At 36.4% G+C, this 27844-nt stretch overlaps 2 protein-coding genes across 2 annotated transcripts; both read left to right on the forward strand.

The window, feature by feature from the left end:
- Positions 1 to 4924: 4924 nt before the first annotated feature.
- Positions 4925 to 13296, forward strand: LOC144432906 (L-rhamnose-binding lectin CSL3-like). The gene is made up of 7 exons (XM_078121208.1): positions 4925 to 5014; positions 6068 to 6151; positions 7129 to 7398; positions 10252 to 10361; positions 11256 to 11271; positions 12384 to 12653; positions 13125 to 13296. The coding sequence occupies exons 2-7, from the start codon at positions 6097 to 6099 to the stop codon at positions 13139 to 13141; spliced, it is 738 nt and encodes a 245-aa protein (XP_077977334.1). The 5' UTR covers positions 4925 to 5014; positions 6068 to 6096; the 3' UTR covers positions 13142 to 13296.
- Positions 13297 to 23311: 10015 nt separating this feature from the next.
- On the forward strand, positions 23312 to 27100 carry LOC144432844 (uncharacterized). Its single transcript, XM_078121138.1, has 4 exons — positions 23312 to 23394; positions 24431 to 24503; positions 25399 to 25668; positions 26560 to 27100. The coding sequence occupies exons 2-4, from the start codon at positions 24449 to 24451 to the stop codon at positions 26943 to 26945; spliced, it is 711 nt and encodes a 236-aa protein (XP_077977264.1). The 5' UTR covers positions 23312 to 23394; positions 24431 to 24448; the 3' UTR covers positions 26946 to 27100.
- The last annotated feature ends 744 nt before the right edge of the window (positions 27101 to 27844 follow it).

Below are 27844 nucleotides of genomic sequence, written 5' to 3' on the forward strand. Positions count from 1 at the left end.
ATCCAATATTCACTAAACGAAATGAGCAAAACTTTATGACCATGGGAAGGGTAGTCATTGGGCCATCAAAAGTCTGATAGTCTGAAAGTCTTCAAATGTTTTACTCTTTCTTTATTCATAAATTTTTTGGAATCAAATTAAAGTTCAGGAGAAGTCATTTACCACATCTGCAAAATATCTTTCAGCTTTGCCACAACAAAATACACTTCATAGCCAGATAAAATGTACTGCATATCATAATTGTCTCTCAATTCTGGTATTTTAAAACCACATTCAAGCTTTGTAAGACTTTAAATTATGTTTTTTTGCTTGATATTTTATGCCTCTAAATGGCCTCCTATATTGTCTTATTTTCAAAATAGTTTGCATTTTTGGGGATGTATCCTTCCAATCAGCAGCAATCACGGTAATAATTGTCTTTCTCCCAAAAGAAGATGGAAGGTGGCTGACTAAATACCTCCCTTCATAGGTCAGAGCTAATTATGAGACATCTCCTTACAAGTATCCATGTGAAATGCACATCCTTTGTCAAGTAATATCATTTGGACTGTTATTGTAGTTGATTATCACTTATTTTTAATGAATCATTGTACCTGTCCTACCATATATAATTTTATATCTCCTCTATAGTGTAGGTGACAGAAGGAGTGGCTAAAATAATTCTGGAGTTTCATTTGGCAGGTCTTAACATATTTTGAGAGGAGCTACAAAATTTGTTTAACCGTAAATTGTGCACATTTCCTAACTAGAGCTGATGGAAATCAATTGCAATAGACAAATTGCAAGAGATAAAATCAAAATGAATGAATAAGTACAATGCAAACTCAACTTCAAATGTTTTGCCATCATTACATGTGGTTTGTTTTTACATCCTTTGTAAAAAAAAAATTATAAAAAAAATTCGACCTACCTACCCAATGTGTCGGGCTATGTTGCCCGTTGAACAGCTTTGTTTTGGCCTTAACGAGAATAAAGTAAGAATAATCAAAAACACACTGTGAATTTTGTGGAAGATGTAATTAATGTCGATATTCTACAGTTTTGAAGCATATCTGATAATACACATATATGCATTAGGCTAAACAAATCTGTATAATGCTACAATTCTATTTTTACCTAGATACCACTATGTACCGTCTCATTGTTCCCGTTTTGGGGTGACACGGGTTCTTTTTACAATATAAAGATATGTTGGTCTATTGTACATACCCTGAGTTATGATGTTGCATACTCCACTCCGATCTATTCGGATGGATACTTTGATTAAGCTTAATTGATCACAAATGTGGATGAAATGGTTATGTATGAGTCTATAGGCATGGGATATCATATGGGGCACGGTAGTCGAGAATTTGAGACATTCCTTATAACATCGGCTAGGTATACACGTCTTTATTGACCCCTTGTTTAGGGAAATTTAAACCTCTCTGGTGGCATTTATTTTCTCCCGGTTCACGTTTTCATGGGAGTATCCTATCCCATCACAAACTCCCCATCCCCCGAGGGTTATGGACCTTATGGCACCGTGTTAAGCAAAGGTTATAGAATGATTGGTCACACAATGATGGTACGGTTCTAATACACAGTCCTGTCCCATCACAAACTCCCCATCCCCGAGGGTTATAACACCGTGTTAAGCAAAGGTCGTGCGATGATGTGGTATGGTACTAATACACATGAATTATTTGGAATGCCTCAAAACTGACCTTCCAACAACGATTGGCAGCCATGGCTAGATGTGGTCTCAGTTTTCTCAGTTATACACTTCAGTTGGTCCCAGCTATCAGTAATCGACATTAACAAAAATACATTTAACCACATATAACGAAGCCGAAAACTTTCTCATTCTTCATAAAATGCTATCATTTCAATTTAAAGTATAAATTTTGTGTTTAAGCATTGAAACATATAATTTAATAGTCAACTTTTATTACATAAGAATTGGAGTGGCCATCCTTACACTGTTTCTTTTACTGAATTTTAAGGTACATATTCTACAGTCACCTCGAGCCCGGGTCCCATCCCCACGAACAGAAACTGACATGATATTTGAACTCTGATGTCCCCTAATATATTCACGGTAATTGTGATATCGAAATATATTGTAATAAATAAAACTTCGAAAGAAGGATTTAAAAACTCAAAGTTTAATTTCACATGTAAACACGAATGTAATTTAGACACATACATGTCACCTCGGAATAAAAATTGTGAAAAACAACGTTATGTGAATCTTGTTGTTCTAATGCAAATGTGACCACTTGTACATTATATATTTTTAACTTCCTGACACTTTTTGTCTGATGGATAAACTATGGCGTGTTGTTTACAACCAATGCTTAAAGTGTATATATGGCTAAAATAAAAACAATTGTGATGAAATAGTACCAGCGTTTTCAATGCACGCATATAACATTAGCATAACATGTTTTCAAAAAATGTATCACTAGATTATTGTCATGCATGTTTTGACTCAGGGTGACGTGTATGTAACTAATTTATTTCAGACACCAAAATTGAAATTGTACTGGAATTTTTAACTATGTTCTCTAAACAATACAGCATTGTTTATCCATCGCACAAGAACTGACAAGATTCTGAAATAAGGCTGGTTTTAAGATCTTAGGCTGCAAAATGTACAAGGGGTCAGATTTTCATATATAGGATTCACGTAATGTTTTTTTTCAGGATTTTTGTCACTTTTAGGGTGTGTCTCTAAAACACATTTGTGTCTATATATGGAATTACAATTTCCAATTCTATAATTAATATTCTTTCAAAGTTTTACTGTTTACTATGTATCTTCAGATCACAATTACTGTGAAAAAGAGGAGGGGAATCAGAATTGAATGATGTATTCCTGAGTTGGAGTTTCGGGGATGAGGTGGAATGGTAACCGTAGAATGTTAATACCTTCCCAATCAGAAAAAAGGCAAAATTTGAGTTTTCAATTGAAACGATAGCATTTCATGTCTAGCCATTGCTACCAATCTCTGTTGAAATGATTTACCAGTTAAATAAATTATTTTGAGGCAGGCTTCCATGTAGTTCCTGTGTATCACAACCGTACCACATCATCGCAGCAATTTTCTTGATTAACCGTTGCCGTAACCATCGGTGGGGTAATGGAAGGATGGAATGGGATGGAATAGCCCTTTAAAACGTGAACCTGGGGGTTAATAAATGAAACCTGAATGCCAAGTTTCTAAACCTGGTGCGCTTTCCGTCTGAAAATTCCCTAAACGTTTTAGACCTACAGAATACATATTGCATTCTTAAGGAATGTCTCCAATTCTCGACTACCGTGCCCTATGTATGATATCCCCATGTCTAGACTCGTGTATAATCATTCCATCGAAAAAACGTCAACAATTACTTCACCCTTTGAGTCAGCAACAGTGTACGTTGTTTATATTACTTTAGTATTCTGTTTCTTAGGGATGACACAATTAGAAAATACTTTATTGAATCGTGGAGTTGGTAAATACATGCCAAATACATAATGTTATTCCAGAGTCAATGATGTGTTATTGACATGTTGACTAATGACGGGATTGGATGTTACAGTACATGTCATCAATTGGTCTGTAAAATTCAGCATATCCATAAATGTACTGGTGCGCACATTGCAACACTGCCACGACCATCACCACCACTACCACCACTACCACGACCATTACCACGACCATTGCCACCACCACCACCATCATCATCATCATCGCCACCACCACCATCGCCACCCCTACCACCACTACCACGACCATCACCACCACTACCACCACTACCACGACCATTGCCACCACCACCACCATCATCATCATCATCGCCACCACCACCATCGCCACCCCTACCACGACCATCGCCACCACCACCACCACCACCACCATTATCATCACCGGCACCATTATCATAATCAACACCATCACCAGCACCAACAACAACAACAACAACAATAACAAACAAACAAACAAACAAACAAACAAACAAACCACCACCACTACAACAACAACAACAATAACAACAACAACAACAGTTTCGTTGTGACTGTTGTCGTTGTTGCTGTTGTAATAAACATCGTTGTTTAGTCATTACCATTCTTACTGTGCTAAATAAGATAACATTCTCAAAACGAGTCATTTTTCTGAAATTATTACAGAAATTTAAAACATAGCTAATAAACACTTATTACATAATTTTACGTTTGATTCAAGACTGGAGGGGAAAGTGAACGCTATTCGTATCTGCCCTCCCACTGCGATATTACACGACCTGTCCTCCCGCCAGATTTGCCTGCCCACTGCTCGCTCCCCACAATTTTCGCCAAGGTTTCCCCTCTCTCCGCTACCCTCTACCATACATGTGTCCTCTGTCCACTATTCGTTAAAGCCCTAATGTTAAATTTACTCATGATGCTATTTGATATACTCACAACAAAACAGTTCTCCTTTTAATATATACGTATAGACAATTGTCAGTTGACATATTAGATTGTGTTTTAAACTCAATGCACTGCCTCGCCAGTTTCGATGACATAGGTGGTCAAGAATTGATTATTGTATTACACAATCAATTCATATCTTGTAAATATTGTAAAAGAATAGTAAAATTTGTCCATTAACTTCCTGAAAAAAAAATCGAAAACTGCCCGCTTTGCCCACTGCCTTCCCCTTTCCCCATATCTTACAGCTGAAATATATGTTGCCCGCTGAAATACCGGGCCATTTTTCCCTTGCCTCTGGCCAAGCTTGGAAATTGCCCGCCCACTGAAATATCGCGTACCAACAGCTTTTTGCACGAACAACTTCATTGGCTGCACCTGTTCATATCATCATTTATTATTCATAACACGTGAGTACCTTTAAATTCTTCTCATTGGTCACTATTGATAATAAAGATTTGTTGCCACTGTCAATTCTGCTGGTATGTAAGAAGCGTTATAAACATTATTAATATTGAATACTTGTCAGTCTCTCCATCTAGGTGGTCACGCAATATACATTGGTTTATCTTCAAGGTAAGTGTCTCAGCTTTTTGAGAGGTTGCATCTCTGTTTTGATTCAGGACAATCAATTTTTGTTCAGTTCTGATCTCTGGAACATTTAGTGTTGTTTGAGAGATAACTGTTCCACAGTAAACTTTTTTACCAACTGCGATGACAGTTCTGCATCTAATAATGCCACATTCTTTAGAGACCTGGGATTTTGGTAATTTGTGAAATGAAACCAATGCGTTACGATAAACATATAGAATACATGCCTTGTAAAGAATGTATTACTGACTAGCAATTGTCCATTGCCCACATGCCTACCAAATATTATACTAGATAGATAGATAGATAGATAGATAGATAGATAGATAGATAGATATAGATAGATAGATAGATAGATAGATAGATAGATAGATAGATAGATAGATAGATAGATAGATAGATAGGCCTAATGACACAAATGTTTGGTACGGTTACCCGACCCCGCCTAGTTTTTCACGCCAACACTTAACTTTTTCACGTATTTGATAAACAAAAATAAAATCGCAAAAATTGTGTGAAGTGTCGCAAGAAATAGTGGATGAGGAAATTGACATTAACTTAAAATACAGTATAAGACTATTCTTCCAATCTGTAGATAATCTGATGTGAAGAAACCAATAACACAGATACTATGTTGAAAACAACTGAAAACATAACTATCCGAATTAGACACTCACATTATCACATATGATATATATGTGATCGGAACTTAGCAATTTTTTGTTAGGTCTTAATAGCATATGAAAGTCACATCAATTTTGAAAACATATATAGTGTTCATTTCAAGATGAAAAGAACCTTCAACCTATTGCAAGCAAGAGACTATTTAGGGATAAATTCTTCTGTTGCTCGTTGGTTTTAGTTTCATTTTATTGACTGAGAATAATTTTAATTACAAGAGCTAGAGTGTTTATTTACATTCCAGTATTTTGTTCTCAAACTGTCGATATTCTAGCGTCAATTTACTTAGTAATATGCATCCGTAGTTCGAACGTTTTGTTCTTAAACTATGTTCGTTTCATTGATATTCATTTTCAGAGTACGTTTGAGTTGACATTGATCCAACCATGCAGTTGTCCATTGTACTGTTATCTCTTACTCTTCTATTTGGCTATTCGCATGGTGAGTTCACAATAATGTTCTGTTAAACATATTCTTTTATTTTGATATTATGAGAATGTAATGATCATACCTAACCTGCATAATGTTTGTCTTTTGCGCGGTTGATTTGGGCTATGTGCTGTAAATACCCACTCTAAATCATAGGGTTTTTGTATTCAAATCTAACATTAACAAATTTTGATTTTGCGTAACAAAGACCCAACCCACTTAGATACTAACATTACGTCAATCATGACATCTGTCTCGCTGTGATTGGCTGCTCATGTCTATCCGACTCTGGCTATGGTAGGTCAAATGATCGCTCTACTCTCCTCGTTGATTCAGAGTACGTGATGACGTCACTGGCATCAGCTGATACACCGGTAGATTTGAACACATGTAAGGCTTTGCTGTCCATTTATAATACTGAATTCAAATGTCTGAGCACGTGTTGGGAGGACATGGGCAAAATCAACCAAGCAAAGGGTTTACAATGGCATCATTCAACCTTTTATTTCGTAGTTAGAGAAAAAATAAAATACAATGACATTGAAGGCAAAGAAAATAATATGTATAAGTTAACTATTATAGCAGTATGTGAAACCGCTCACGTTTGCCTATGTCTTTCATCATGAATGTCAGTGGCACATCTTTTACTGTCATTGAAGAGTCTCTGTCGTCTGAGGCGATACGCGAATATAACTAGATACAAATAGATTAATCTTACGCGTTAATATACACACAATGTCTGCTATATGAATAGAAGTATAAGATACTTTGAGTTATTGAGTTACAAACACCCACTTAGCATATATCATTTCACATTGATTTTTCAAGTAGGACGCCAGGATAAAATTGTTTTATAAACTAAAAATCCAAAATAAATACCCAATGCTCATCAATATGGCCACTTTAAAAGGTTTTTAAGTCAAAAGTAACATTCATTTAGTAGAGATTTACATAGGTATAACGATATTTTGTCATTTCTCTTGATACAGCTAGACAGGCAAAAGCATGTGAGGGCGAAGATTTGACGTTCATGTGTGATACTGGTAAAGTGATAGATTTTACAGCTGCTAACTTTGGACGTACAGATGACAACACGTGTGGGTTTGACTCAGTAACTGATTGCATATCTGATACAAAGAGTCTGTCCATTATGAAGAGCAAATGCCAAGCTATACATTCTTGCACAGTCAAAGCTAGCGCCGACATATTCGGAGATGCTTGTCCTGGAACTAGCAAGTACCTGTGGGTCAGATACAGCTGTAAGTAAATATTATATGATTATTAGTTATTACTTTGTACAACTTGTGTTGTGTTGTGTTGTGTTGTGTTGTGTTGTGTTGTGTTGTGTTGTGTCGTGTCGTGTCGTGTTGTGTCTTGTCGTGTCGTGTCGTGTCGTGTCGTGTCGTGTCGTGTTGGTTGTGTTGTGTTGTGTTGTGTTGTGTTGTGTTGTGTTGTGTTGTGTTGTGTTGTGTGGTGTTGCGTAATTGTGCTGTGTTGTGTTGTGTTGTGTTGCGCTGTGTTATGTTGTGTTGTGTTGTGTCATGTTGTGTTGTGTTGTGTTGTGTTGTGTTGTGTTGTGTTGTTTCGTGTCGTGGTGTTGTGTGGTGTGGTGTGTTGTGGTGTGGTGTGGTGTGGTGTGGTGTGGTGTGGTGTGATGTCAAACTGTGTCGTTAGGTGAGCGTCATGTTATCTTTTCCTCTGAGATTTTGCATTTACACCCTTTATTATGGTTCTACATTGTGTTTGACATTGTACGTTTTGTCTTCTATAATTACTTTTAGGGGTACAGCATAGCGCAGAACAATGCTGTACAGCACGGGGCAGTTCAGTGTAGTGTAGTGTAGTGTAGTGTAGTGTAGTGTAGTGTAGTGCAGTGCAGTGCAGTGCAGTGCAGTGCAGTGCAGTATTGTAGTGTAGTGTAGTGTAGTGTAGTGTAGTGTAGTGTAGTGTAGTGTAGTAAAGTGTAGTGTAGCGTAGTGTAATGTTGAATAGTGTAGTGCAGTGAAGTACAGTACATTAGTATAGTGTAGTGTAGTGTAGTGTAGTGTAGTGTAGGCTAGTGTAGTGTAGTGTAGTGGAGTTTAGTGTGAGGCTTCGTGTAGTGCAGTGTAGTATAGTGTAGTGTAGTGTAATGTAGTGTAGTGTAGTGTAGTGTAGTGTAGTACAGTATAGTACAGTATAGTACATAGCATAGCATAGCATAGCATATAGCATATAGCATATGATCATAGCATAGCATAGCATAGCATACCATAACAAAATAGCATAGCATAGCATAGCATAACATAACATATAGAATAGCATAACATAGCATAATATAGCATAGCATAGCATAACATAACAAAACATAGCATAGCATAGCATAACATAACATAACATAACATGACATAGCCTAGCCTAGCATAGCATAGCATAGCATAACATAGCATAGCAAAACATATCATAGCATAGCATAGCATAGCATAGCATAGCATAACATAGCATAGCATAGCATAGCACTGCATAGCATAGCATAGCATAACATAGCATAAAATACCATACCATAGTATAGCATAGAATAGCATGGCATAGCATGGCATAGCATAGAATAGAGTAGCATAGCATGGCATAGCATAGCATGGCATAGCATAGCATAGCATAACATATAGAATAGCATAGCATGACATAGCATAACATGGCATGGCATGGCATAACATAGCATACCATAGTATAGCATAGAATAGCATGGCATAGCATGGCATAGCATAGAATAGAATAGCATAGCATGGCGTAACATAGCATAGCATAGCATAGCATAACATAACATATAGAATAGCATAGCATAGCATAATATAGCATAGCATAGCATAAAATAACAAAACATAGCATAGCATAGCAAAGCATAACATAACATAACATAACATAACATAACATAACATAACATAACATGACATGACATGACATAGCCTAGCCTAGCATAGCATAGCATAGCATAGCATAACATAGCATAACATAGCATAGCATAGCATAGCATAGCACATCATAGCATAGCATAGCATAACATAGCATAACATACAATACCATAGTATATCATAGAATAGCATGGCATAGCATGGCATAGCATAGAATAGAGTAGCATAGCGTGGCATAGCATAGCATGGCATAGCATAGCCTAGCATAACATATAGAATAGCATAGCATGACATAGCATAGCTTGGCATGGCATGGCACAACATAGCATACCATAGTATAGCATAGAATAGCATGGCATAGCATGGCATAGCATAGAATAGAATAGCATAGCATGGCATAACATAGCATAGCATAGCATAGCATAACATAACATAACATATAGAATAGCATAGCATGACATAGCATAGCATAGCATGGCATGGCATAGCATAACATAGCATGGTATAACATACCATAACATACCATAGCATAGCATAGCATAGCATAGCATAGCATAGTATAGCATAACATAGCATAGCATAGAATAGAATAGCATAGCATAGCATTGCATAGCATAGCATAGTATGGCATGGCATGACATAGCATAGCACAGCATAGTATGGCATGGCATGGCATAGCATAGCATAACACAGCATAACGTAGCATAACATAGCATAACAGCATAGCATAGCATAGCGTAGCATAGCATGGCATGGCATGGCATAGCATAGCATAACATAGGATAACATAGCATAGCATAACATAGCATAACATAACATAGCATAACATAGCATAGCATAGCATAGCATAACATACCATAACATGGCATGGCATGGCATGGCATGGCATGGCATGGCATAGCATAGCATAGTATAGCATAACATAACATAACATAACATAACATAGCATAGCATAACATAGTATAGTATTCCTCAAAATTACATATGTAAGTACATAAGAAACACCCGAAAATCAGAAATATAATAAAACATACACAAATTTAATGTAATAATAAATATGTAAATCTATAAAGCAATAGAAATGGGTGTCGTGTAGTCAAAGTTTTTCTTTAGATTCCTCTCTAAATATTCTGCGGTAAAGTATTGACATTGCGAATTGAAATCGTCAAAGTTCTTTCTCAGTATGAAAATTAAATCACACTTTTAAAATATTTTCTTTAGGTCGTAATCCTGGTGATGTCGAGGCCCCAGCACCCGAACCCGAACCTGAGCCAAAACCAGAACCCGAACCCGAACCAGAACCAGAACCAGAACCAGAACCCAAACCACAGGTAAACTACAAACTTTGAAGTGACCCGCAAACAACTTTAGTTATTTTGAAATATCTGAAAGGTAGCGTTGGAGATCTTTTCCTATCAGATATATATTATACCAATGTATTAGTTGACTGTCTAAGGAAAACGGATAAACCTCAAACATCATTGTATAAAGAAAACATTGGTTGCAGAATTGATATATTTCACCCTACTAGACTGTTTAGGGGCCTGTTTATACCTGCACTAGCTGCAACTGGAAAATTTATATTCATCAAATAACAAACGATATATTCACTAACAATTAGTCAATTACTTGTAAAAAAAAAAAAGACATTGTATCTGTTCATTAGTTGTCAACATTATATTAGTGTAGTGTAGTGTAGTGTAGTGTAGTGAAGTGTAGCGTAGCGTAGCGCAGTGCATCGCAGCACAACACAGCGCAGCACAGCGCAGCGCAGTGTAGTGCAGTGTAGTGTAGTGTAGTGTAGTGTAGTGTAGTGTAGTGTAGTGTAGTGCATGCCAGTGCAGTGCAGTGCAGTGCAGTTGAAATCTCGAGCGAAAGCTCTGTTTTGAATCTGTAACCGTGTTAAAACTGTACTAGTTGTAACAAGAGTAGCATTTCTGGATCAGACAACCACAATATATTCTCTGAAAATTGTTGAAATGCCAATATTTAGACATTGTAATATCAATCAGCGGTCGTAATTATCCATAAGCAGTACAGAAACAGGTTGAAATCGTGATCGCGATAGAGAGCGCTGAATTTTGGGTGCAGACCCAAAAAACAATTTGATTACCATATGATATGATGTATACAACTATACAAAAAGGTAAATTTTAATACTTTGACCAAAACATTAACGAAGTATTGGCACAGACTTAATGGTGTTTCTTTCTTTCTTTCATTAGTACTGCACAAGCAGTGGTAAGTAAAACTATTCATACAATTATCGACAAAATGAAAAATTATTCTACAAAGAAAACAATACTATTGACTATATCATATATATCCACTTTGTTTGAATCCCCACCCCCCGGTGATATTACAATGAACTCCGTCCATCCATCCATCCTTCCTTCCATCTATCCACCTTAATGTCCATCAGTTCGTTTCTCTGAATGCAACACCTAAATTCAAACTCGGCACAAAAGTGGCATGTCATATGGCACTTATGCACGTCACTTTGTTTCGTGATATTATTGTTTGCACAATTCGAAAAATGTAATATTATAATATTATATTTTGCATAACTAAATGCAACACATACAGACTCCATTCAAGTGTCTACTCCCACGTTATCTGATGCAAGCTTTCTTTTAAGATATTGACCTCAAGGATCAGTTATCAACTTAATGCATTGCTTGCATATTGCACACACATTGTAGTATTTATTTGTGGCCAACATACACGTACACACATATAAACTTCAATGAACTAACTGCTGTGAACACAAATTTGTTTCATGAATGCATTGTATTTTTAAACAGTGGAAATGACAATCATAAGTAACAACATACATTTCGAAAAAAATACCTTACGGACATAAGCTTGTATTGTTATGCTCGTTCCGGGGCCGCGATGCCCAATAACGGAGTACATTATCAGTAATAATGTACAGCGATGACGTCACAAAATTCACTGGAATTGGTAATGCTATAATATAATTACTAATAATGTAACAAGAGTTCATATTAACGAATTACAGGTCTTGAATATCATGCATATAATATATTAAATGATAGCGGCGATTTGCATCTTATTCCGCCATTTGAGGGCATGATGCCTTTCTCAAGGACTAAGTTCAAATGATTACGTTGATTATATTACCATTCAGCCATATTTCAAGGAAATATGAACAAGATAAGGGGCCTTGCCACTCCAAGTCAAAGACGAGCCATTCTGGCTGAATGCAGGAAATATCACGAATGATATACGTGTAATTATCTCTGTGCTTGCTTGATATATTAAACGTTTTACCTGAAATTAATATTTCCATCTTAATATAATGTCGTTTCTATGGTGACTTTAATCTTTAGAAAAAACAATCCATTCATGTGAGGGTTCAACTGCCAACCCATCATGCCCAGGTGGCTCTATCACCATAACCTATGCAAATTGGGGACGAACTGACATCTGGATCTGTTGGGCATTTCTGGAATTGTCAACCAATTGTAGAGCATCGTCCAGCATGCCAGTGGTGACCGGTCTCTGTGAAGGCAAAGACAGCTGTGTTGTATCTGCCGCTAATGCAGCATTTGGTGATCCATGTCCCTTCCACAAGAAATACTTGGAGATCAAGTATACATGTACGTTCGGTCTATAAATCGTGGCAGCTATGCAATATGACAACAAATGTAAATGACACAGTTCAAAATGAATAATTGTAAAATAAATGATGTACAGATAAAGATTTTGCAAATAGAAAACGTCAAAAGGAAATGATCCCATATCAACGTCGTAAATAACTGTTTTTTCCACGATTATGGTTTGTTTTTCTTGTTGTTTTTGTTTTTGTTTTGTTTTTGTTTTTGTTGTTGTTGTTGTTGTTGTTGTTGTTGTTGTTGTTGTTGTTGTCCTTATTAGATGACAGTGGGTAAAATCCAGAATCTAATCATTAACTATAACAAATATATGCATACATTTCTAAGGTTCCATGTCTGCTGTGCTTATACCTTTTTAAGTTAATTTCTCTTATGTAAAACAACAGTACTCATGGTAGGGAAACCCAATCAAATACTAGTAAACTGTTTTGAATTGTTTCGTCTTCTCCATTCTAGGTTCAAACCCATGTTAATCAACCACTAGTTGGATCGGAGACTTTGGAAATGGCCAAGTCTTATGAACAGTGATCAATATACTTTCGCATCCATTAATAGTATATTGCTTGTGTTTCTACTGTACTTTATCATTCTTGGTTTGTGATCTCTCTTTGGTGAACAGCATGACAACGAATCAAATAAAATTCAATCTGAAACAAATGACCGCCTTTGTGTAATTTTCTGTTTTATTCGTTCATTTCCCTATGTACTAGCGAAGTCTATATGTATGGAAACATATTTATATGTGCTATATAAACAGTCAAGACCACATGTAAACTGCATGCTCTTCGTGGGTGGAAAACTTTTATATTGTTATTCCTACATACATTAATTGTTGGAATGCAAACTTCAGAGGTACAGCTATCATATCTCATACATTGCATACTCCTTAATTGGCAAATTGTACCGAACTATATGATATTTGGAGGTTGCATACTTCAGGTATTGTCTAATTACAGAAAGTCATTAATTATGCAAATGAATCATTGGGATAACTATCATCAACGAACTATTTAGAGAACGTGCACTTTGTTCTTATCAATGTATGTGCTAAATTATATGCAACTTGAAGCTTGCAGTAAAGCTTATGAAGACCAAACATTGCTATTTATGCAGATACCTAATTAATATAAACAGAATGTTTACCAAAACCTAACTCGGTCTAGCCTTTATCCTTACAAATATGTTTTGCACTGAATTCCGTTTCAATTGAGCAAGTCATTTTTAAGAAAACGATGAGACAGACACGGGCAGGCAGGCAGGCAGACAAACAGACAGACAGACAGACAGACAGACAAACAGACAGACGGACAGACAGACAGACAGACAGACAGACAGACAGACATGAATTTGGAATGCGACAAAAGTACAAAAATAACGATACCATAGAAGACGTTAATAACTGTGACGTCATAATTTTAGGGGTACGAACATTAATGCAGGACTATTTGATATTTAAAACTTTGTTGGCAATGATTAGTCGTCGGTGTGTTCAAATGAAATGTTTTTATTTATGTTTTTAGTAAGACACTAAGGCCTGCATAAAGTAACACAAAATGTTGAGTTCCAGTTTGCCATTTCACATGTTCATCATTTATTAGTTGTTTATGTTTTATAGAGGTAGATAGTTAGGAGCATTAAATTAGTCATATGGATGAGGATTGGGTATTTATTTTGGATTTTTAATTTATAAAACAATTTTGTTATGGCTTCCTACTTGCAACATCGATGTGAAACAACATTGGCCAAGTCCCCCTTTGTAACTCAATACATTGCAAAAGATTCATAAATGTGTAAAAATGTTTGTTATTGTACGAACAATGACAAACTTTTTACATATGTTTTAACTTTTTGCAGTGTAATTAGTTACAAACAAGGACTTGGCATATGTTGTTTCACATTCATTGTTCAAGTTGGGAGCAATAATGAAATTGTTTCACTCCACTGTCAAAATACAGATTACGCCATTGGTGAAGCCGATACAGCCATATGTCATTTTGACCACAAATTATCAAAATGTGTTATATTTTGAATAAGGACTTTCAGGGTAGTCCTTGCTATGGAAAGTCCACCATTACACTTTTTGTCATAAAACCTTAGCATTTGGGTGTGTGAGACACACACAATTCTTGTTTGAGACACACTGAATCCTGGTCAAAATAGCTTAGCATTTGAAGTTTTATGCTACAATTTACTCTAAAAACAGAACACATCAAAGATGCGTTAGTCGGAGGTGACTTCTTCAAAGCATCCTGCTTTACAATTTCGTGTGGTGTCTACGTCTAAGACATACTAACTTCTGGTCTGTCGAACAGAGTAAATTGTTGACATTAAGTCCCAAATGCTAAGCATTTATGACCATCAAAAGATGTCGCTTTTTCGCGCTTTCAACGCTGACGAGAGCGCTCGAGCAGTCAGTAGACGCGATGTCCAGTATGTTCGGTGACCATCCCGCTTTCCACTGATGATGTTTCTCGTGTCTCCTTTTTAACCCCTCTCTCGCTGTGTCTTTTCGTAGAGTACATACGTCCAATGTCTACATCAAATTTTAAAAAGTGGTGTATGATACGCTCAAACTTCAATGATTCTTCATCCAAATTAGATGGTACTCTGCCGTGATAGTAGTCCTGCTTACTTACCGAGTAAGTCGTCCCTTGAGCGAAACGCGTACACCGGTCTGCGAGCATGCCTACCGTAAAAGTGACTCTTCAGAATCGCAATATCACAATTTACGACCTGTTTTCTTAGTCGCGGTCTGTCTGTCTGTCTGTCTGTCTGTCTGTCTGTCTGTCTGTCTGTCTGTCTGTCTCTCTCTCTCTCTCTCTCTCTCTCTCTCTCTCTCTCTCTCTCTCTCTCTCTCTCTCTCTCTCTCTCTCTCTCTCTCTCTCTCTCTCTCTCTCTCTCTCTCTCTCTCTCTCTCTCTCTCTCTCTCTCTCTCTCTCTCTCTCTCTCTCTCTCTCTCTCTCTCTCTCTCTCTCTCTCTCTCTCTCTCTCTCTCTCTCTCTCTCTCTCTCTCTCTCTCTCTCTCTCTCTCTCTCTCTCTCTCTCTGAAGGAACTTCCCCGACGAAGGCCCGGGCCGGGGAGAAAGGTCACGTAATCCAGGACAGTGTGCAGTGTATGGATTAGGTGTCGTTGTAGGTATAGCTCTGGATTTATACCCGTAGCGTAGAAATTCAGAGCTAGTTGACGGTAAAACCTCCCGGATTTCGGAAAAAAAGGGGTTTTAGAAGTGATTTTCTCCCAGATACAGTATACAAAAAAGAGAGGTTCTTTTTCATTGAAATATTAACTGGAAAAGGGGTACATATGAAATTTCGCTAACAAGCTGGGGTACCCACCCAACCATGATCGAGCGACTGCCACCGCTGGGGCGTCGGAGAGTCAGAATTGTACGGGGTGTTGGTCACCGAAAACACCCGTCGTGTAGACTCCCCGAACTGTCAATCCGTGTTCACGGCCCTTTGATGTGTGCTGTTTTAGAGTGAATTGTTGCAGAAAATCCCCAAATGCTAAGCTCTTATGACCAGGATTCAGTGTGTTTCGAACACCTCAATTCTGGCCATAAGACCTTAGCATTTGGTTGTTTTCTGCAACAATTTACTCTAAAACAGAAGACATCAAGGGTTCCGTCAATGAGAGTTGATGCAGACACAAGTTGGTGTGGTTTCGACTGGAGTGTCTGTTTTGTCGCCTGGAACTGACGCATCTTTTGATGTGTCCAGTTTTAGAGTAAATTGTTGCACAAAACGGCAAATGCTAAGCTCTTTTGACCAGGATTGTGTGTGTTTCGAACAAGTATTGTGTGTGTTTCAGACAAGAATTGTGTGTGTCTCAAACACCTAAATGCTAAGGTTTTATGACAAAAAGTGTATGACATACACGAGATATTTAAATTTGTATTCGCCAAACAAAATTGTACAACCATTACAGATTGGAAGAACAGTTTTATATTATCTTTTTAAGTTGATGTCAGTTTCCACATCCACTATTTCTCGGGAGACTTCACAATTTTCGCAATTTTATTTTTTTTCTCGAATACGTTTAGGGTCAGCAGTGAAAAAACTAGATGGGGTCGGGTTACCGGAAACAAACAATTTTTTTAGGCCTTATATAATGCATTAGGGAAGATCGTGAAGATGTTTGGACAGAATATCGGTGTATTTGTATTAGAGTGGGACATTGTTTCCCCTTTTATGGAATTACAATATATCATACCAGCACATATTACGCTCTATTGAGTTGATGACAAGGAATATGATTGATAACATTAATATTAATTTGTTTCAATATTTATATTCATAACAGTTAGCTGAGGTCAATTATACCCGGTGTACACAAACAATTTATTGTATTTGAATTTATAGTATTATCGTATTAGAATATTTGAATTAGAAAAACAGTATTAAGATGAAGTGATCATATACACTTATTTACAGTTACAATTTTTTGGTAGTTGGATTTTTTTACAATTCAACATATTCACATACACAGAAATGGTATATGTACAAGAGAAGACAAGAATAAGAAAACTTTTCTAATTTAAAAATACAAAATTCAGTTGCATACGAAATATACAGACAGACAGACAGACAGACAGACAGACAGACAGACAGACAGACAGACAGACAGACAGACAGACAGACAGACAGATAGATAGATAGATAGACAGACAGGCAGTGAGGCGGGCGGGCAGGCATACATACATACATACATACATACATACATACATACATACATACATACATACATACATACATACAGTCGCGCATCCACGCACGCACGCATGTCTTTCTCTGTCTGTCTCTGACTCTCTCACAGAATTTAGTGTTATAAACAAAAAACTAAAGTAATAACAAGAACTGTTACAACAACAACAACAACAACAACAACAACAACAGCAGCAGCAACAACAACAGTAATTTACTTAGTTTGTACTGACAATAATGTTTATTGACAAACCTCATGGTCCTCAGATAGATGTTGAAAGTGTTGTCACTACATTTAAAAGATATATACCAGCATCTTTCAATGTGACCGAAGGAGGTAACATATAGATCATTAAGCCGTCTGTTTTCATGACCCATCCTCCAAATTTGCATATCGACACTACTAAATAATCTAGTTTTAACTTTACCGAGATTATCAGAAAGACGGAGTGAATTTTATGAAATATGTAATATGTCAATAATTTACTGTTATGGAGCATAACTAATGAAATGTTCTAACATGTATGCATTAGGTCAAACAGGTCTGTACATGCGCAAGATCTATTTTTACTTATTGTTTGCATTAATCCGCACCGTGGTTATACTTGTAAAAAGGATGCTAAACTGGCCTAATATGAATAAGATCACTTGTGCAATAGGTGAGGTCAGTAAGATAAACATGCTGGTATACCAATTAGTAAACACGAGTCTTCGTTTCTAAATTAGGATATAACCATTTACATACAAAAACAGACTAGATGTAAACTCAATGACTCTCATAAGGACAAGTGCTTTTCTCATACGTCACTTCCGCTTAACTTCGGATCGATGCCGACTCTATACTGATAAGTTAAAGTGAATGAAGCCAACATATTTTATCTTATTTAACATCCAAGTATTTATTAACCAACGTGAATTCCCAAGGCATCCCTACATCTTTCATAAAATTCACTCCGTCTTTCTAATAATCTCGGTAAAGTTAAAACTAGATTATTTAGTAGTGTCGATATGCAAATTTGGAGGATGGGTCATGAAAACAGACGGCTTAATGATCTGTATGTTACCTCCTTCGGTCACATTGAAAGATGCTGGTATATATCTTTTACATGTAGTGACAACACTTTCAACATCTATCTGAGGACCATGAGGTTTGTCAATAAACATTATTGTCAGTACAAACTAAGTAAATTACTGTTGTTGTTGCTGCTGCTGCTGTTGTTGTTGTTGTTGTTGTTGTTGTTGTTGTAACAGTTCTTGTTATTACTTTAGTTTTTTGTTTATAACAATAATTTCTGTGAGAGAGTCAGAGACAGACAGAGAAAGACATGCGTGCGTGCGTGGATGCGCGACTGTATGTATGTATGTATGTATGTATGTATGTATGTATGTATGTATGTATGTATGCCTACCCGCCCGCCTCACTGCCTGTCTGTCTGTCTGTCTGTCTGTCTATGTATTTCGTATGCAACTGAATTTTGTATTTTTAAATTAGAAAAGTTTTCCTATTCTTGTCTTGTCTTGTACATATACCATTTCTGTGTATGTGAATCTGTTGATTTGTGAAAAAATCCAACTACCAAATAATTGTAACTGTAAATAAGTGAATATGATCACTTCATCTTAATACTGTTTTTCTAATTCAAATACTCTAATACTATAATACTATAAATTCAAATGCTATAAATTGTTTGTGTACACAGGGTATAATTGACCACAGCTAACTGTTATGAATATATGTATTGAAACAAATGTATATTAATGTTATCAATCATATTCCTTGTCATCAACTCGATAGAGCGTAATATGTGCTGGTATGATATATTGTAATTCCATAAAAAGGGAAACAATGTCCCACTCTAATACAAATACACCGATATTCTATCCAAACATCTTCACGATCTTCTTAAGGCCTAAAACATTGTTTGTTTCCGGTAACCCGACCTCACCTGGTTTTTTCACTGCTGACCCTAAATAAAATTGCGAAAATTGTGAAGTCTCCCGAGAAATAGTGGATGTGGAAACTGACATCAACTTAAAAAGATAATATAAAACTGTTCTTCCAATCTGTAATGGTTATACAATTTTGTTTGGCGAATACAAATTTAAATATCTCGTGTATGTCATACACTTTTTGTCATAAAACCTTAGCATTTAGGTGTTTGAGACACACACAATTCTTGTTCGAAACACACACAATCCTGGTCAAAAGAGCTTAGCATTTGCCGTTTTGTGCAACAATTTACTCTAAAACTGGACACATCAAAAGATGCGTCAGTTCCAGGCGACAAAACAGACACTCCAGTCGAAACCACACCAACTTGTGTCTGCATCAACTCTCATTGACGGAACCCTTGATGTCTTCTGTTTTAGAGTAAATTGTTGCAAAAAACAACCAAATGCTAAGGTCTTATGACCAGAATTGAGGTGTTCGAAACACACTGAATCCTGGTCATAAGAGCTTAGCATTTGGGGATTTTCTGCGACAATTTACTCTAAAACAGCACACATCAAAGGGCCGTCAACACGGATTGACAGTTCGGGGAGTCTACACGACGGGTGTTTTCGGTGACAAACACCCCGTACAATTCTGACTCTCCGACGCCCCAGCGGTGGCAGTCGCTCGATCATGGTTGGGTGGGTACCCCAGCTTGTTAGCGAAATTTCATATGTACCCCTATGTTTCATAACAGTTAGCTGTGGTCAATTATACCCGGTGTACACAAACAATTTATTGTATTTGAATTTATAGTATTATCGTATTAGAATATTTGAATTAGAAAAACAGTATTAAGATGAAGTGATCATATACACTTATTTACAGTTACAATTTTTTGGTAGTTGGATTTTTTTACAATTCAACATATTCACATACACAGAAATGGTATATGTACAAGAGAAGACAAGAATAAGAAAACTTTTCTAATTTAAAAATACAAAATTCAGTTGCATACGAAATATACAGACAGACAGACAGACAGACAGACAGACAGACAGACAGACAGACAGACAGACAGACAGACAGACAGACAGACAGATAGATAGATAGATAGATAGATAGACAGGCAGTGAGGCGGGCGGGCTGGCATACATACATACATACATACATACATACATACATACATACATACAGTTAGTCAGTCGCGCATCCACTCACGCACGCATGTCTTTCTCTGTCTGTCTCTGACTCTCTCACAGAATTTAGTGTTATAAACAAAAAACTAAAGTAATAACAAGAACTGTTACTACAACAACAACAACAACAACAACAGTAATTTACTTAGTTTGTACTGACAATAATGTTTATTGACAAACCTCATGGTCCTCAGATAGATGTTGAAAGTGTTGTCACTACATTTAAAAGATATATACCAGCATCTTTCAATGTGACCGAAGGAGGTAACATATAGATCATTAAGCCGTCTGTTTTCATGACCCATCCTCCAAATTTGCATATCGACACTAGTAAATAATCTAGTTTTAACTTTACCGAGATTATCAGAAAGACGGAGTGAATTTTATGAAATATGTAATATGTCAATAATTTACTGTTATGGAGCATAACTAATGAAATGTTCTAACATGTGTGCATTAGGTCAAACAGGTATGTACATGCGCAAGATCTATTTTACTGAAACTGATAAGGCTAACATTGTGTGAAACCTGAAATGCTAATATGATTCCCAGGATGTGACCTCTGGTATATGGTTCATTTTACCTGTCTTGGCTTTGTGAGCGATGGATAAACAACATGGTATCCCTTTCCAACGAATGGTTAGAAGTACCCGTACAATTTCGAGTTTGGTGTTTGAAATAAGTTAGTTGCAGCCATGCCCTGATATTTGATCCAATGTTAAAAGGTGCATAGTAGTAATCTAACGGTATGGCGAGAGGTCACAAGATCACACCAATGCTATAGGTGTGCATTTGTACTTCCTCAGGCTGATAGAATAAGATATTGGTATCACTTGACGAAAATATTATTAAAGAAAAGGGATGCCTTGGGAATTCATGTTGTTAAATACTTGGATGTTAAATAAGATAAAATATGTTGGCTTCATTCACTTTAACTTATCAGTATAGAGTCGGCATCGATCCGAAGTTAAGCGGAAGTGACGTATGAGAAAAGCACTTGTCCTTACGAGAGTCATTGAGTTTACATCTAGTCTGTTTTTGTATGTAAATGGTTATATCCTAATTTAGAAACGAAGACTCGTGCATACTAATTAGTATTATACCAGCATGTTTATCTTACTGACCTCACCTATTGCACAAGTGATCTTATTCATATTAGGCCAGTTTAGCATCCTTTTTACAAGTATAACCACGGTGCAGATTAATGCAGAAAATATGACATGAGTGTTTCCCAACACACAATTACAAAAATGAAACTAATGGCCTTCCCACCAAACTCCAAGATAGCTGACGTGCAATCTTATTATTGTAGATTTTAACATTTTCACTAAGACGTCACACTGTTCATAAACTGGAGTAGTCAGACGTCGTTGGAGACGAAGTACAGACACTAGGAATAACGTGAGATTGAATATACTATACGACTTTCATGTTAAATATTCTTTTACTCAGGGTTTAGAATTCGAAATTCAGTATTGAATCCCTGAGTGCCTACCAACTGTGTGTCTGTATAAGGTGTAGGTCATTTTTAGCTGGGGGTGTCATTTTGGAAAACACCACTTAAAAGGGTGGCTAAAACAACAGGACTGGCTCAGTGAATTTGCCATTTCCGTTTTCGTGCCGTGAAATGACTCCTGAAAAACTATAATTTGTCAAACATTTCTACTATGGGTTGGGGATATCCTCCCCTATCAGTATTTCCGTATATACATGTACTATGTTCATTTTTTCATAATTAAGGAGTCAACCATTTAATATTTGGGTATATATTATTAAGACTGACTAGTTGTGTATAAGGACAAGTTTTATCTTCCCACTTTCTTTAATTTCACGAAATGCTAGGTGTGTACTCAGATACGATGAGAATGATATACACATATCATAGATTCCAGATAAACATGAATAAAGAAAAGAGAAATTGTACCAAAAGTAATCACTCCTCTAAATAACAATATTTTATTATTCGGTGTTATTTAGTAAAAACGTGATAGTAAGACACCTGTATTGCTTTATATATAAAGTGATATGTCAACAATATCCATGGGATGCCTTCCCCCCCCCCCGGGGGGGGGGCAGTTAAAAATGACAGGCAACTAATGTTACATCAGAATAATTGTTGTGTGTTTTGTTATATATATATAATACCTTGCGTGGGCGTGGTGAGTGTGATAATTCATCAATTGCTCTGTTATACTTTGTTATCCTGTACCAACATGCTATATGTTGACACTAAGGTTGTGTGCTAAATCCCGGACGTAAAAAGTTTTGTAAACTGAAAAATGTAATAAATTTCATAAGTGCTTTACTTAACAAGAGATTTATATTCTTAGAGAATGTAGCATCATTTTCATCATCATCATCATCATCATCATCATCATCATCATCATCATCATCATCATCATCACCACCACCATCATCATCATCACCACCAATACCACCAGAACAATCCCTATCATCTCCACCTCCGCTACCTTGACCTATACTACCATTTCTACAGCCACCACCTTCACTATCGCAACCACCAAAACCACACCCATCAACAGCACCATCACCACCACCACCATCATCATCATCAACAGCAACTTCGTCGTTCTTTTAGTGATATTCACCATTTTCTTTGTGATCATCATCCTTATAACCGTTTAAAAAATAGTCACGAAACTTCCATCTGTGTTTATCTGCCCTGACTGACTTGCTCAATATCATGATAATTTACTATGCAACACCACTCTCGTTAAATCCTCTCCCGTCATTGGTCACAATAATGATATCTGCTATTATTAACACTGTCAATTCAGATGAAATATAAGAAGCGCCACACACAAAATTGATACTGTCTACCAGGCAGACTGTCCATTGAGGTAGACACGCTCGTACACTGGTTTCTGAGGTAAGTATCTTGGAGCCTTTTCAGGGTTTATGTCTTGATCTAGGGGAATCCATTTTTGGTTAGTTCTGATTTAGGGACGTTCTCTAAAAGTTCTATGTTGTTTTGGAACTACTGAATTTGTGTACTGTAACTTGTTTTCCAACAGCCATTAAAAGTTCTACAGGAACAGAATGTCGCGCTGCAACTCAAACTGATTATGAAAATAAGTGGTAAAACGAAGTATTGATATTGGAATGGAAAACATCGAATCCATCAAATTTCAGACATTCATTCCAAAAGAAAAAAAAAAAACTTTTCAATTGGGGTTCATACGAACTGTCAAGTTACAATACCTCTTTAGATACCTTGGAGTTTGGTATGTAAGGAAATGAGATAAAAAAAAACACTATTAACTATGTACTTATTTCAGATTATTTTTGCCAAACTTAGACCCAAAAAATATTTTTAAAAATCGCATCGAATTTTTTTTTATTCTTAACAAACCTGTCATTAATGTACTTGTTCAAGATTGGTTTTGCAGTTGTCATCACTGTAGTAGGGAGAGTTAATATGTTTCCATCGGATCTGCAGATTGCATGGTCTAGACAAATACGGGGGAAAAAAAGACCGACGCGGGGTATTTAAGTGATGCGCACGTTGACTAGAAACAGTTCTTTTTTTATTTTTTGGCCTTACATAGTTAAATTTCAAACAAGTATTATCAAACAAGTGATTGTCCACAAGCCTACAACATATTCTAATTTTATGTACAGATAGTTTTATGCTAACATATAAAACTCACATCAGTGTTCAAAACTGTACACTGCAACAAAACGTTGACTTCTTGAGCAATGATACTTCTAGGGATGAATTCCTTCGTTACCTGTGTGTGTCTGGTTTTAAATTTCTCGACAGGATCACTTAACTTCATTCAATTTGTGTATTGTCCTCAGACCATCAATATCTTAAATGTCTTTAGTCGCAATTTGCTGACACATTCGTGTATAGTGGAATGTTTATGTTTTTAAAATCATTCATGTTCGTTTCATTTTCAAAGACCGTTTGAGATCCAATCATGCAGTTGTCCATTGTATTGTTATCCGTTGCCCTGATGTTTGGCTATTCATATGGTAAGTTAACAATAGGGTATACATTTATCTTTGATATCATTAAAATGTAAAGATCCTGAATGTGCATGCTTCATCATTTCATTTGTCGGTCAAATACAGCACAGCTGCCATTGACATTCACATGCAATTATCCAATATGTTTGTCAATACATAATAGCTGTATTTGAAACTGCTGACGTGTGTCTTGCATCACGAATATCAGCAGTACAACATGTTTGGCATTGAAGTTCCAGTGTCATTTCGGCTGAAGCGCAAGAAAACTAGCTACAAATAGTTTAATATACACACAATATCTGCTATATGAATAGAAGTATAAGATACTTTATACAAATACAACATATAATATATTTCATATTACAACATTTAAATAAATTATACTTTCAGAAAAGCAATGAAATTATCCGTCAAATCGGAAGCTGGATACCCTTGCGATAAAATTATATATTAGTTCATGTAAAATATAAAAAGGAAAGTCAGACATTAAATGTACGGCATTTGTTTCAAACGCCCAGATCTATCAGCAAGTGTATATACTAATTATTTTTGGAACAATGAATAATATATTTTCCAAATGTATGCACATCAGCGATAAAACTAACCAGAGCCACTATTCCAACAAAACGTGTTTTTTAATCATTCATGAAAGTTTTAACGTAAAAAGGAAATCCATGAAATTAGTGATGTTTTCCACACTGTGGGAAATAAAGACATTTTGGTGACTCCAGCTGATAACTAATGTCAGATACAATGACAATAGAACTACAAAACATTTCAATTTCACATTTATCCATAATCTGGCTTAACATACAATGTAAATGGAAAGAAAAAAATATTTACGTCAACCTTTAACATTAATTTAACGGTATAACGATATTTGTCACTTCTCTTGACACAGCTAGACAGGCAAAGGCGTGTGAGGGCGAAGATTTGACGTTCATGTGTGATACTGGTAAAGTGATAGATTTTACAGCTGCTAACTTTGGACGTACAGATGACAACACGTGTGGGTTTGACTCAGTAACTGATTGCATAACTGATATAGAGAGTTTGACCATTATGAAGAGCAAATGCCAAGCTATACATTCTTGCACAGTCAAAGCTAGCGCCGACATATTCGGAGATGCTTGTCCTGGAACTAGCAAGTACCTGTGGGTCAGATACAGTTGTAAGTAAATATTATATGATTATTGGTTATTACTTTGTACAACTTGTGTTGTGTTGTGTTGTGTTGTGTTGTGTTGTGTTGTGTTGTAATGTATTGCTTTGCGCTGCGCGTGCGTTCCTTCGTGTCGTGTCGTGTTATGATGCGATGTGATATATAATGTGGTGTGGTGTGTGTTGTGCTGTGTCATGTTATGATATTATGTGATGTGATATGCAGTGTGGTGTGGTGTGGTGTTGTGATGTGTTGTGTTGTGTTGTGTCTTGTTGTGTCGTGTCATAATTGTGTTATGTTTTTGTTGTGCGGTTTTACATTGCACCTTTTTTATGGTGTTCTACATTGTGTTGTGTTGTAGCGAGTTCGACAGTTTATGTATAGTATCTTCTATAATTCCCAAACTGTTTGGGTTTGTGTTTTCTACCAGTCTTCAGTTTTCCTCCAATTACTCAGGCTCTTCTTATCGTTCTATTTGCTTTCTTGTATTCTATGGTATATTCCAACAGTTTCGTCTATTTTTATATTTATCCTGTGTTGTCAATAATTATAATTATGATAGTGCTATCCTGGGATCTTATAAAGTATTTGCAAGACAGTCAAGCAGTCCACAGTGAGTCATGATCAAAAATACCTGTCATGTGAATAGTATATATGGGATCATCATGTTTTAGAATCAAGTGATAGGGGTCAATCTGTTTTTGATTTTACAGATAGGGGGTCAGTGACTTTTTGTCGGCCCGATTTAAGAATCCACTGCAAACCCCCCCCCCCCCCACGGCTGGAGAAACTGACCGGTCCCTAAATTTTCTGCGGTAAAGTATTTGGATTGAAATCGTTCTTAAAAAGGTTCTTTCACTGTATGAAAATTAAATCACAATTTTAAAATATCATCTTTAGGTCGCAATCCTGGTGATGTCGATGCCCCAGCACCCGAACCGGAACCGGAACCGGAACCGGAACCTGAACCTGAACCTGAACCTGAACCAGAACCTGAACCTGAACCAGAACCAGAACCAGAACCTGAACCTGAAGGGGGCTACCGACCATGGGATAATCGAGGACCTTGGCAGAATCGAGGACCTGGGTCCAACAGAGGGCCTTGGCAGAATCGAGGACCTTGGCATGAAGAAGGACCTGAGCATAACGGAGGACCTGGGCATGAAGGAGGACCTTGGCATGAAGGAGGACCTGGGCATGGGCGAGGACCTTGGCATGAAGGAGGACCTGGGCATAACGAGGGACCTGGGCATGGGCGAGGACCTTGGCATGGGAGAGATGATTAGTGTAGTCTCATGAATGGTGATAAAAAGAATTACTCTTTTGCATCAGTTTACTAGATTGGTGTTAAGTTCCTTTCACTTTTGGTGTGGGCATCATTTATAAATTATTTGATGAACAGCATGACATATAGATCAAAATAAAATTCATGTGAAGCATTTGACTGTCTCAGTGAGTGTAATCTCCTTTTAACATCATTAACTATTCTTCCATTTATAACACCGAATACAGGTAACCCTAATTAATTACAGACACATGTGAAATATATTATTATTATTATTATTATTATTATTATTATTATTATTATTATTATTATTATTATTATTATTATTATCAAACTTTATTTCAGGATAGAAAAAGAACACAAAAACGCTCATAAACATCCCATACATAAAATTACACACAAAAACAGCATTTTAAAACAAGTAGCGCTTTAGAAAGACAAACTGACAATTACTTACAAAAATATAAGTATTTAAACATACAACAGATCTCTTTTACAATTTAAAATTCATATCGGAATTAAGCACCACTGCAATTAAACTGTACAGTACTACAAAATTATATCAATATATTAATATCAAACTTTATCAATGCCAACATTGGCCAATTAGGTTTTTTTTGTGATTACATACAGAATACAAACTGTAATACACATTATTAAAAAAAAACATTCAAATGAATATTACAATGAATACAATATACTAAGAAACATAATCATAAATAACAGTCATTTAGAGATATAATTTTTTAAAATCCGCACTGCAGTTGGAATGAAATGTCAAATGCTGGTGTTAAAACGTGGTAAGAAATGACTAAAATTATGTGTTTTTGTCCAGTGGATTTGTTGATTATAAAAGATTGGCGGCTGTCTCTTTCACATTCCAATCATTTTGGAATAAAT

This window comes from Glandiceps talaboti, chromosome 3 (assembly GCF_964340395.1).
Source record: "Glandiceps talaboti chromosome 3, keGlaTala1.1, whole genome shotgun sequence".
Classification (NCBI taxonomy): domain Eukaryota; kingdom Metazoa; phylum Hemichordata; class Enteropneusta; family Spengelidae; genus Glandiceps; species Glandiceps talaboti.

Bases quoted from the DNA above. Each gene is read 5' to 3' on its own strand.
- LOC144432906 (XM_078121208.1), top strand. From the start codon at position 6,097: ATGCAGTTGTCCATTGTACTGTTATCTCTTACTCTTCTATTTGGCTAT. The intron at 6,152-7,128 runs GTGAGTTCACAA...CTCTTGATACAG, and splicing joins TCTATTTGGCTATTCGCATG to CTAGACAGGCAAAAGCATGT. The intron at 7,399-10,251 runs GTAAGTAAATAT...TATTTTCTTTAG, and splicing joins CCTGTGGGTCAGATACAGCT to GTCGTAATCCTGGTGATGTC.
- LOC144432844 (XM_078121138.1), top strand. From the start codon at position 24,449: ATGCAGTTGTCCATTGTATTGTTATCCGTTGCCCTGATGTTTGGCTAT. The intron at 24,504-25,398 runs GTAAGTTAACAA...CTCTTGACACAG, and splicing joins GATGTTTGGCTATTCATATG to CTAGACAGGCAAAGGCGTGT. The intron at 25,669-26,559 runs GTAAGTAAATAT...TATCATCTTTAG, and splicing joins CCTGTGGGTCAGATACAGTT to GTCGCAATCCTGGTGATGTC.